Source organism: Pseudomyrmex gracilis, unplaced genomic scaffold (assembly GCF_002006095.1).
Source record: "Pseudomyrmex gracilis isolate BER0280 unplaced genomic scaffold, ASM200609v1 scaffold_43, whole genome shotgun sequence".
NCBI classification, from domain to species: domain Eukaryota; kingdom Metazoa; phylum Arthropoda; class Insecta; order Hymenoptera; family Formicidae; genus Pseudomyrmex; species Pseudomyrmex gracilis.
The window spans coordinates 453,808-466,248 of NW_018020627.1; the positions used below are offsets into that span (position 1 = coordinate 453,808).

The 12,441-nt window shown below is 46.7% G+C and overlaps 1 protein-coding gene across 1 annotated transcript in view; it reads left to right on the forward strand.

Moving 5' to 3' along the window:
* The first annotated feature begins 1,617 nt into the window (after nt 1–1,617).
* LOC109853097 (methyltransferase-like protein 9) overlaps nt 1,618–12,441 on the forward strand; it is a 30,406-nt gene continuing 19,582 nt past the window's right edge. The window contains exon 1 of the mRNA XM_020424851.1: nt 1,618–1,959. Within this exon, the coding sequence (XP_020280440.1) occupies nt 1,792–1,959 (168 nt within the window). The 5' untranslated portion in view covers nt 1,618–1,791. The remainder of the gene's footprint in view (nt 1,960–12,441) is intronic.

Consider the following 12,441-nt stretch of genomic DNA (forward strand, 5'->3'; position numbering starts at 1 on the left):
TTCCTTCCCTGCAAATTTACAATGCCCTCGCTTGTAATAAGCGGTTGCGCGCTTCGTTCACGATTATGAGCTCACTTCAGGTACCGAGGGGGGACTTATCGAGTTAAGGCCCCGCTGAAGCGCCGGGCGTAGGACAGGAATGTCCACGATGCTTCGAAATGACCACTTCGCGGGAGGGAAACGCGCTTTTTTGACTTGCTAATATTCGATTCGTATTTTACACGCGGTATATCTCGACGATCTTAAACAACATTTACATTCGCGCGCGCGAGATTCATAAAAACGTCGATCATAACAACGGCGTAAATTCGTAAACAAGTTCGCGAACAAACGGCTTTCCAAAGAGATTATTTTAAAACAAAAAATTCTCATTGTTTCCGCACGTGATTCACAACAGTGTCCCGACACGCCCGAGCTTGTACACGCATAAATATGCGGACGGACTTGTAAAGTTATAAAATAAGACGTGAAGTTCCCGGCGCGTATCATTGTCAAATTTTAAAAAGCTATTACGCACCCCGCGCGTATACCCTCGACGTCAGGCTCTATCTCTCTCTCTTTCTCTTTCTTCGGTATACGTTACAAAGTATACCGGAGAAGGCCGGAGAGTAGTCGGGAGCGGGTGGCAGGGTGTCAGCGGCGGTGAAAAATTCGCCAATTAAAAAAATCTCATTTCTCCTGGTAACGAGGGGTGGCGCGCAATTAATGTCAGACGCGAAAATGATTTATGGCGTGTGGGGGAGGAAGAGGATGTGGCCCGTGGGCGGCGCGGGCCGAGCTTATCATAAATTAATGAATTATCAGCGCGCGGACGTGTAAGCGAGAAAGAGGCGAGAGAGAGAGAGAGAGAGAGAGAGAGAGAGAGAGAGAGAGAGAGCGTACGCGAGAGAAAAAAAATGGAAGTGAGAAAGAGAAAGAACAAATCGCGCGTGATGCGTCAATGTGACGGTCTAAAATATTCATCGAACTCGCACCGGTGCGCCGAGCGCTCTCCCTTCGCCATATTTATCTCGTCTAAAAGTTTCATGCGCTCGCTTTGGTCGGAAGGACATCGACGAAAAAAAAAAAAGAAAAGTAAAAGACAGAAAACATGTAAATTTTTCCGCTTGCTCGACAGTTTCGGAGCTCGGGTTGTGTGTGCGCGCGTCTTGAAAAATATCGACCACGATGGTTTTTTTTTTTTTTTTCGACACTTGTCTTCGACAAAATACGGCGAGAAACAATGAGTTTTGCAACTTACTTCGTCATCCTTTAAGGAGTGCTTGGAAGGAAACAGAATGGAGAAACAATTAGAAGCCGGAGTGATGTTTTCGTGACGGGATTTCGATTGGGTTTTATTACCAAACGCTTGTGTACACTATGTGACTGATAAAACGGACGCGAGACGCGAGACGCGAGAAAGTTTTAGTACAAAAAAACACGGTAGGATCGCAATCGAAATTCGACTAACGTTAATCAATAATGGCGACCGCACGAAGTGGATGACGTCACGTGAATGACCACCGACGTCCACCTACTGGGTATCTCTCGCCAGTCGGTCAATTACCGACGGCTGCAGCGAGTTCGGGCGCGCGTCGTTCCGAGCGGGCGGCGCCTCGATCGCAATATGGCCACGTGCTGAGTGCTCCGGCGGTGTTTACGTGACGACGTGTTAGATTCGCGCTCACCGAATTACAATTCTTGTCGATTCGACTCGCGGTGATTCACGCGCGACGAAAGAAATCGCGCTCGATGACGCGCACGTAGCTAGCGGGTGGACCGGTCTGGCGTGGCATTTTCATCGCGGCAAGTATGGCGGGCGCGGACGAACCTCCTCAAACCAGGTGCGCCTATGGCTGTCAGGACACCACCTGTCAGGTCAGCAACTCCACGGCGTGCAGACCGCACGGCAGCCTCGCCAGAATGCTCTACGACAAGCGGAAAGCTGACGAGTTTCTGGCGACGTATGACAAGCGTAAGGTAAGATGCAATTTTGACGTGTTGTCTTCATATTTTTTTTCTGTAAGACGCGGAGGCGCGCGCGAGAGAAGCGTCTTCTTTTTTTTTTTTTTACGCTGCATCTCGCGCAGCAACGTCACGTAAATATCGCGTCTGTTATTCTGGCGATTGTTTTTTTGTCTCGAAATCAGATTATCTTGTATTTCTCGTCGCGATTGTTCTCGTTGCCAAGTATCGTTGTTTACCTCTCGCCCAGCTGCGCTTTCTCCGTCACCGCTTGAGGTCACGGCACAGTTTCAGGGCCGTACGGGTCGCGGCGGTGCGCCACGGTGCACCACTTTCTCACGCGTTAATGTTTTATTGAAGTACGAATCTATGTTCCGTTAAATCGCCGGAAATTCGATTGCAAAAATAAATTCTCGAAATGTAACAATTCGGAAAAACTACACATGTATTTACAAATTTAGCTCGTGTCTTTTTTTTCGAATATTGTTTTTTACTCACTATTTACTCACAGAAATTTTATTCTAAAGTGTCGAAAATTCTAAGAAAATTATATTGGACGCGACAATTAGAATAAAACTCTTCGAATATTTTGAAGATTATTAATCAGTGACGAATGTAATTTAATGCATGGTTGTTTTTTTTTTTTTTTTTTCCTACGAAGACGCGCACGCATAGTTTTGCATGCATGCTGTTTCGGTTCTTTGTAATCACGTCACGAAAATTCAACTCCGCCAGCGGAGTCCGACCGCGTCATTTAGTTCCCTGTCGATTACTTCTAATTTATGCGGCCGTAAATTAATTACGATTTCCCAGAAACCTCCCACCGTCAATTTTACGACTGCCCCGCGGGCATCTTCTCGGGCGCTAGAGAAGATTCTTTTTTTTTTTCCGAGAAACGAGGTTCTGAAATCTCCGCGAGTTCGGACTCTCTCGCGCGCGCGGGCCACCAAGGGTAATTGGGGAGGAAACTGGCGATGATGCACGGGGAGGGGAAGAGGGGCGGGGGTGAGAGAGGGGGGAAAAGGGCAGTAATAATTAGTACAATTACCGCACAAGGCCAACCACTGACTACCCCCACTCGGTTAACCGCCGAGACGTAGAGCTGCTCAAGAGTCAAGACCGCGCTCGGTAATTACGGGATAATTACGTCCTCGATATATTCCTGAAACATTCTCTCTCTCTCGGAGCCGCTTCGGGCACTGTCCACGACGTGTATGTATACGCCGTGGTCCTCACCACGAGCTTTCCTATCCTATTTATAATTACGGCGAAGTCCACGCCAATTTAACTCGCGGCGGTCACGATCGCGGTCTTCACGACGATCGGAGCGAAAAACGCGAACTCGCGATACCCGTCGATCCGAGAGTGGTAGAGCGTAATCGAACGAGTGCGAGAAACAAACTATCGGCCATCGTTTTTGTGCAAAGTAAATTTTCGTGACGAATAATTTATTTATCGAGAGAAACACAGATGAGTCGTTCTCTCTTCCGTATATTTTTTTCTATTCTATATCGATAGATCATTTGCGATTTATCTCTTGGTTTTTTTTTTTTATCCGCTTTTCGCAATCGCGTCATCCTCCGGAGAGATCCGGCAATTGATTCAATTGCTCCGACACTTAACTCCTTTGACAAAGGATTAACGCGCAGTAGAATGTAGTTGTTTATCACCGTAAACAAAATCGTTGAAAACGATTCTCGAATCGCGATTCAAGTGTTGCGCGTTATAAAAGTATCACATCGAGAAACAACACTTGTTTCTCGAGAACTTTATTTAACACTTGACAATAGTTCAAGAGATGTAAAACTTCAATTCTCTCTCTTTTTTTAAACGAGCAATAGTTTTATTATTTATAACTTCAACGCTCTCGTACGCGATAACGTTGCGATCGCGGAATCAATGCGGACAAAACCGATCGTTTTTGTTATATCTGCAATGAAATTGCCTCGTGAAACTTCATAAATTTCTGCGATTAATTCTGCATAAGTAACATCGAGATAAAACTTACTCGTTATCTATTATCGGTGTGTGTGTGTGTGTGTACACACGCTTGTCTCGCTTGTCGAAGAAACGCTTGTCTCGTTTTAGCAACATTTTCAAGTCATCAAGTTAATATTTAATTAACGTGATTTTATTTTTGCCCAAGATGTCGCTCTTTTTTCTTCGCAACACGTTCACGTCTTCGCGCACTTGCGTTCTTAATTTTCCAAGCGGTTTTTTTCCTAAGAAAAGTGACAGTTTTTTGGGGGGAGGGTGGGGGGAAAGGGGGAGAAAGTAAAGAAAAAAAGCTCGATCGAAATTACATTCTCAGCTCATGAGAGCTCATCTTCCGCTCGAATCAGCCCGAACAATCCGGTCGCGCATCTCTCGCTCGGCGTTAGGAGTAGGAAAAAAACAACGGTGACTTTTATCTTCGTATCCGCGAGCGGCATCCCTCTCTCCCTCCCTCTCTCGCTCTCGCCACCCTCGCGAGAGACGCAGAGCGAATCGATCTCGACTCCGGCGACTGCGGCGCGCACTCGGGCAGGTGCTCACGGGAGAAGAAGGGAAGAATCCCATTCGGTCGCGTGAAACGAGAAATTTGAATTTCGAGCACGGGAAGAAGAGCGCGGGGAAGGGGGAAGGGGATGCCCCGCGAGGTTTTCTCCCCACGAAATCGACGCGAGACATCACTTCGCGCATCCCAGGCAACGTCGTCTCGTTTGCGTTATACGTACATATATATACATACGTATATATATATATATACGTCCCTTAGCTAAAGTCGGAAAAAACTTTACTCCCCCGATCCCACGCGTAGTGGTGTTGATGCGACAGCTCCACTCTGGTGTTTTTAAGCTTTTAAAAAGGGCGACACAGCCTCACTCAACGACGGTCGCGCATCTCGTCGCGGATCAGAGACGACAAGGGAACGAGAAGGGAGAAGAACGCGGTGCGCACACAGGGCACTGCTTTGAAATATTAAGTGACTGATGGATGAGGCTCCTGAGGGGGAGGGGGAGGGAGGGCGAGGAGAGAGAGAAAGAGAGGAATCCGGGAAAAGGACGCGCGCGAAGGACGACTCGCGTATATATCTCGTTCTGGTTTTCCCTGTTGTTGCAATCCCTCCCTCCCCTGTCTCTTTCCTGCATCCGACCCTTGTTTCGCTCTTTTCGTTTCTTTTTTTTTTTTTCGCGCCCTTCCGCACGAAGAACGTGCGTCGTTCCTGTTTCTCAGGAATTTTAAGTGTGTCGATCACGCCGCGATCTCGTACTCGCGTTCTCTGAGTCATCGATGCACCGATGCGTGATCTCACAAAGTGCAATTACAACGGTATTCCCGATAAAGCGCTGAGCGGGCACTCTGGAGAGGGGAGATCAAACAAAGAAATTATTATTATCATCTTAATAATACCGGCTCTGTATTATCTGTTTTTTTCTTTTTTTTTCTTTTTTTTCTTTTTTTTTCTTTTTTAATTATTTTTCTGTTTCTCTTAGCGTCGCGTTAGAAACAATACGCGACCTCGTCGATTTGCACCTCGCAGCTAATATCGATCTCTCCGATATCGCAATTTTTTATCAATCTACATCGCGCGACGTCGACTAACACCGACGTGGATAATCCAAACCGCTCGTTATCAATCAAACTCGTCCTCCTCGTTCGCCTTCGGGCGAATTTCTGGCGCGCACACGTTGTGTTACGGTGCTACGCACACGTGCGGAGACTCTCGCCGCACTTCCGCGACGAGAAACAATATGATTGCAATTTGCATAACATTTTACGAACTCCGCTTATCGATCGATCGATCGATCCCGCCGCAAATAGCGATGCGCTAGAACCTCGCGGTCTAATCGGACGCGCGCGATCGCATGACCGCGAATCACACCCGCGACACGCCATGTTCTCTCCTCCTCTCGCACGATGCTCATTACGCGGGATCATTCTCGAGAGACCGTAAAAGAAAAAGCCCAGTACGCGACCAGATGCGCTATCGCGAGACTCTGAGACTCTGTTTGGGGAAGAACCGGATGACACGCCTCACGCGCGTTTACGACGAACCGCGGCGGTCTCTTTTCTTTGCTTCGTCTGTCTCCTTCTCGCACGTTTGGTCTGACCCAGCATCGCGCCGGAGAGGATCTCGACGAGGTGGATTCGCGAGATAAATCCAAACGGCCAGCGTCCGGATCCTCGCTTATCGCGCCGTATAATCGCACGTGGCTCACGCGCGCGCGGACGCTTACATCAGAAAACTGATTTCCGCGGAAACGTGTGCTTGAACTTCATTCGCGCGCGAATAAATAAGTAAGGCTCTTCTTCGTGAACTAATTTTTTATTTTTAATTCAATTATTCATGAAAATAAAATTACTTCTATTTGTATAGTTTTGACACAATTGAAAAAATTCGTTCATTAAAAATTTATCGCGCGAGGTTAAAGTTGGGCGAGTGATTTGGAAAAACTGAAACTCGACTGAGAGACAAAACGAGCGCTTTTTTGTATATTTTCGCACGTATGAAAAGGTGAAATAGCACCGGTTCCGGACTGGAAATAATACCTGGCAAGGTAAAGCACCTGGAGATGTGCTTTGTGCGGAGTCGCCGAGCAAGAGAGAGAGAGAGAGAGAGAGAGAAAGAAAGAATTCACGCGAGGCTGAAACCTCGGATTTTAAAGCGTAGACTTTAAAATTGCGGGGGTCGGCCTTTGTGAAGAGAGACTGGCGGAGATGAGAGAGATCTCGTTAGCTCCATTTTCTCGGACTTTTTATTTCGTCCTATTTTTTTACGACAGCATTTTTTATAGTTGCGGCTGTCGTATTCTGACGCAGCGGGGCGTGATGAGGAAAGGAAACGACGAGGAATGCGCGGTTTTTATTTAACGCATTCTCTTCGGAACAAGTCCGGAGACAAGATAATATCGAAAATAAATCGAAACGCGTATGATCCCCGCACGCGGAGGACAACAAAGTTTTTCCTAGAAATTCAACGCGTGTGTAATCCTCGTCGTTCGGATATATTTTTAAAATTTGAGACGCGGAAATTAAAGGAAACGCGCGTGAAAAACGACTTATTCGAAAATTGGAGGAGTTCTTGCGCGACGAGGATTCTCGCGCGCGCGCATTGTAATTTGCAAGTTATTTCGCGCGCCGTTATAATACGGATCGGATAACGAAGCCGCGAGACGGACACAGATTGTTATCGGCTTGTTCTCGAAATGTTCCTCAGGGGCATGATACGCCGCGACGTGGCGATTTATATACAGGAACGTACACGACGGGCGAAAGCGCCCTTCTCCGTTTTCACGAAAGTTTCACGCATGATTGACTCCCGTGTCGGAAAAAATAGACGATAGTCGAAAGAGATCTCATTGTCCGTTCGTGCGTGCGCGCGCGAGTGTGTGTCGAGCTACCTGAGCTGTATCCGTGCGTTATGTGGTTCTTTTCTTTATCTTGAAGTGATATTTAAAAAAAATACGTTCGTAATCCTGTATTTTCAATTTACAAAATAGTCTGTCTTTTTTTATTAGCAGTTTTAATTAAAAAACTAATTTGGAGTTTACTGTTTATCGAATTTTAAGTAAGACAAAATTATCTGTTATCACGTCAAAGTTGTTTATGTCTGATAATATCCGAACTATATCCGTGCGTGCGTTGCGTGACTCTTCACTTTATCTTGAAGTAAAAAAAAAACAATACGTAAGTTCTATATTTTTATAAAAATTAGTTTATCTTTGTTATTAGTTTTAATGAGAAAAATAATTTCGAGTTTTACTGTTATCGAATTGTAAACAAGGAAAAATTATTTGTGTTATCACACGAAGATATTTTTTGATGTTTTTTTTTTTTTGTTACAAACGAACTGATATTCTAGGCGCGCCGGCCTCGTTAGCCCGATCGTCGATCTCTCTCGATGAAAAATCCTCACGGTTAGTTACACCCTCGTTGCTTTTCCAATCAAGACACTCCGCGCGCCCTTCGTGTGATTTTTGCGAAAGGGGTAGGTAGCAAGTTCGCTTCGCGCTCCTCCCGCGTTGCTTCTTGAGTTTCCCGCTGGCTGCTTTTCGTCAGAGCGTTTGCAGACTTATTGCCGTGTGATCATAAAGCGGATTCGACGCAGGTTAACCTTGCAGGCTGATTTCTTGAGAAAAAACTTTCTCGCTTCTCTCACGAATTTCGTTTAACCCTCATGTTTCACATTATGGTTTTTTAAGTTATTTCATATTTTACATTTCCACATAACAAATAACGCGGGAATCTGTCTTTTTTTTTTTTTTTTAATTAGAAAACGATTCCCCCCGAGTGAGCTGAGAAAAAAAGCGGAACGGGGGGAACGTAGTCTTCAGATAACTGTACATGCGAATCTTTGTGTAATATCCCACCGTTCGCCCTCGTCGTCGAAGTGAAAAGCTCTTTCTCCGGAGAAAAAAATCGGCGAGAAGACAAACTATCTCTTTCTCTCTCGGATAAGAGAGAGAAATAGAAAGAGCTCGTCTTCTCGCCGATTTTCTCTCGTCTGCGTCGCTCTTCTCCCACGATATAACGCGGCCTGCCACCGCGCCGCCGCCCCGGCAGCAATAACATAATGGCACGGGAAGAGAATGCGTTTGAGTCGCGATCCAACACGCCTCAGGAATCCGAGGAGTTCCGCGCAGTCGAGCAGCCAAACATCCCCAGTATTCGCGCGGAAAGCATAAACCGCTCGACAGCGTTGTTTATCGTTCGCACTTTGCTCCGGGTTTACGCGTGCTTCTCGCGCGCAAGTCTTTCTCTCTCCCATCTCCCTGGACATGGGAAAGAGATTTCGAGAAAAAGAACGAACGGAACCTCGCGCGCACAAATCGCCATCCCGAATAATAACGTCAAAACGCTCGCGTTGTTTGTTTTAATTCGTCGTATTTCTGTTCGAACTTCGTTAATCTGAGAGGAATGATTATTTATGATGCGTCAGGCGTTCGTGTATTTATTCGCAAAAAAACTCGTTAGGAAACATCCGAGCGGCGAAACTTCGGAGCTGCACAATTCGCGAAAGCAAGCCGGTGGTAAACATATCGATTCGGTAAACACATGTCGCGCGTAACAACACGGTCCGCGCGCGATGACAGTCGAACGTTATAGTTTATATTTCCACGTTTACGTTTTACAAGTTTTCCCATGCTCCGCGCCACCGTGAAGGGTATAAAGCGACGCATAAATGTCTCGGACGAAGTGCTTACCTTACGAACGTAACTCTCCCGCCGATGATCAACAAACTCCGCTCTCTCTCTCTCTCTTTTTCTCTCTCGCGGATCTCAAATCATACAGCGAGACTTCCTTCTCGCCATTGTTACACGGCGAACGGCGTAATCACGTAACAGCAACGCGCCACCCTGTTATTTTATATTTGAGAAAATTGCACTCTCTCCCTCTCTCTCTCTTTCTGTCTTTCTTTCTCGCGCACTTCTAGCGATGCATTTTTTGAACAGATTTTGCAATATTCTTCTGTCTTTATTGAAACTTTTACACGGGATAAAAAAAATATACAGCAATTTTTTTATTGCGAAACTTTCTCGATATTTATTCCCTGTCGAATATGTATTTGACAAAATGTAAAAATATTATGTTTACTTACTTAAATATTGAAATGTAAGTAAATATTATATTTACTTTGTAGAGCGACATAAAAATAGCTGTTGTAATTCAAATCTTGTAATGAGATTCTGAAAATCGTTGCGCTTTGTACCGAAAACCTGTGTAACGCGAGTGCGCGCATCTTGCGAATATTCCGAGGAGAAAACGTCAAACCTCCTCTTCATTTCGCCGGTTCGTCGCGGTGAATGCGCGACGTTGATTTAGATGGCTGCGATTTCCGAGTCGGCTACTTGTTGTCGGTGAGGCGCGATTGGTGCGTGCTACACGGAAGGTGCGCGGAGCAGTCGATTGTCTCTTCGTCTGCGTCTCTCTCGCGGCGCGTAGACCGGATCTTATACCTTTCTTCCTTCCTTCCTTCCTTCCTTCCTTTTCTTTCCTCCTACCTTTCGGGGGCTCCGGTGCTGCGCAGAAAGTCGCCACTAATGACACAAAGAGGAATGCTGTCCGGCAACGCGCGCGCGACCACGTCGGTAGCCATTTGTAATGCCCCCGGGAGAAAAAGTCGAATCAAAGTGTGATGACGTGATGGGGTGAGTCCGTCCGGGCTACCTGCAATTAGCGACACACGCTGGTAGCCATAATTAAAATTGCACGCGCGGCGTTCTCTCTCGCGAACGCCACAAAGGTGCGCGCGCTCGCTTTCGCACTTCCACGCATCGCATGGAAGACTTCTTTGTTTCGGTATTACCCTACCTCGGAAAGAAGATGATGATGAGACTTTTTTTGCGACCAGAAACAACAGAAAAGAACAGAAAACGTCATTCGGTCGCGTTAAACACCGTGAAGCTATTTCGCCGCGACGCCGTTGAACGAGTTCTCTCGTTTGTTTAAATTTTCTATTGCAAATTGTGAAAAAAAAATTATTATTTGCGAAAGGAACTGACGCGTGAGAATAAACGAGATTGACGCTCGAGAGAAACTTATTACTGTGCCGATATTCACGAAGACGCGGTCACAAATCGAATTTCGTTCGTTCGTATTAAAGTTCTGCAATTCACTGTGTGTTGCGAAATTATTTCGAATCATCGAAAAAAAGTTTCTCTCGCTCTCTCTCTTTCCTTATCCTTCAAAGATGTAAAACGTTAAGGAGGCGCGGTCGAAACACGATTACTCATCCGGCATCGATCGAGAGCGTTTTGCGAAAGTCCGGCGTTCTCATACCCGTAAGTGACTCGAGGTGTTATGTATCGCGGGGTCTTATCGATGCCGGCCAAGCTGCCGTCGAACAAGAAACACGACGATCCGTCGCGCCTCCGCCCGGTGGACGATGACAAAGTCGATCGTTGGAACTTTGTGGGGCCGGGCGAGAAAGAGAGAGATAGAGAGAGAGTTAATGCACCATTCGCGGCGAGAAGAGCGGACTGTTTTAATTAGAGAATCTAATTGATGGCCGGGCTACGCGGCAGCCGAGCAATCCATAAACGACTTCTTAGGGCCGCGCACCTGGGCACCGTGGTGTTAATTACTCTCCTTCTGTGGCGAAGTCCTTCCATCTCCCGGCTTTTTTCCTCTCTGCCGACTCCTTCTTCCTTTTTCGCTCTCGACTACCGGAGAAAGAGAGAAATTTAAAGAGAAACAAGAGAAAGAGGAGGACGCACGATCGGGAGGGAACGAGAGAGAGAAAGAGCGACAGCGGTTTTGCGATCCGCGTGTTAGACAAAGAGAAAAAAGAAGGACGAAAGGGTGAAATAAAGAAAAAGAAGCGAGAGAAAGAGACGCGTTGTGAGAAAATGAGGGAGCGGGAGAGGGGCGGGGGGCGGAGAGCGAGCAACAAGTGTCCCCCGTCGCGAGGCGCAAAAGCATTCCTAATTACGCCCCTGCCCCGCTCGAAGCGAAACGAGACAAAAAGCGCCTTGATTACATTTTCGTATAATTTCATCGGCCGGCTCTCTCGCCATTAAGAGCCGGCCGCTCCGCTCCGCGCCGCGCCGAGTCGAGCGCGCGCGCAAATTAGATCGATTCCTTAATGCCCCGGGGCCGCGTAATTGGTTCTCATTCTCGGAAGCTGACGGTGAAATCGGATATCTGTCGTGTAGCGCAAGGGCCCGGTGGACCGACCGACCGACCGACCAACCGAACGGCCAGTCAACGTAATTGCTTTTCGGACTGTGTGCGGCGTTTCGCGGTTCTCCTTCGCGCGCGGCGTGCGGCGCGGGGCGAGAGAACGTTAATGTCGCGATATACGCGCGTTCGATAATGAAGCGAAAAATGTTTAGTCGTCGACGCCCCGGCAGCGCGCAGCCTGCGCGCGGCGCCTTAATGAAATAAATAAAATTTTCGAGTTTTATTTCAACTCGCGTGTGTCGAAAAATGATTGGTCGTCGTCGATCCGACGACGAATCCGTGGTCGTCGACGACGGATTTCCTCCCTCGGATGTACAATTTGCAAGAGGGTGGAGAAAAGAAGAAAAAAAAAGTGCGAGAGAAGAAATCCGGTAGCGCGTAATTGCGCCGACCTCTCGAAATGTCGAATGTCGTGCGATTGCGAAGGGAAAATTGATCCGCGAGGAGACGCCGAGAGATATATATATGTATGTATATATATATATATATATATCGTTAATACCGTAATACGCCGCGGTAATGAAGCGAGAAATACATTTTCGACGGCCCACCCGGTGGGACGTTAATGGAATGTACTGGAGTCTCGCGAATTTTATTCCCGCAAATTGATGTACTTTGTAACGGCACGATGATTTTAGCGATCAAATGACCTCATGAGATTGTGCGAAATTCTGAGAAAATCAATTTTCATTAAGGCTTTTTATCCTCATGTGTGTGTTGTTATTTCTCTGTTTTTTTTTTTCGAAGATATTCCGCAAAAATACATATGTTTGTGTGCATGCGTGCAGTTGCGTGAACGAAATATGTGTGTGCATGTGTGCGCGAAGTATC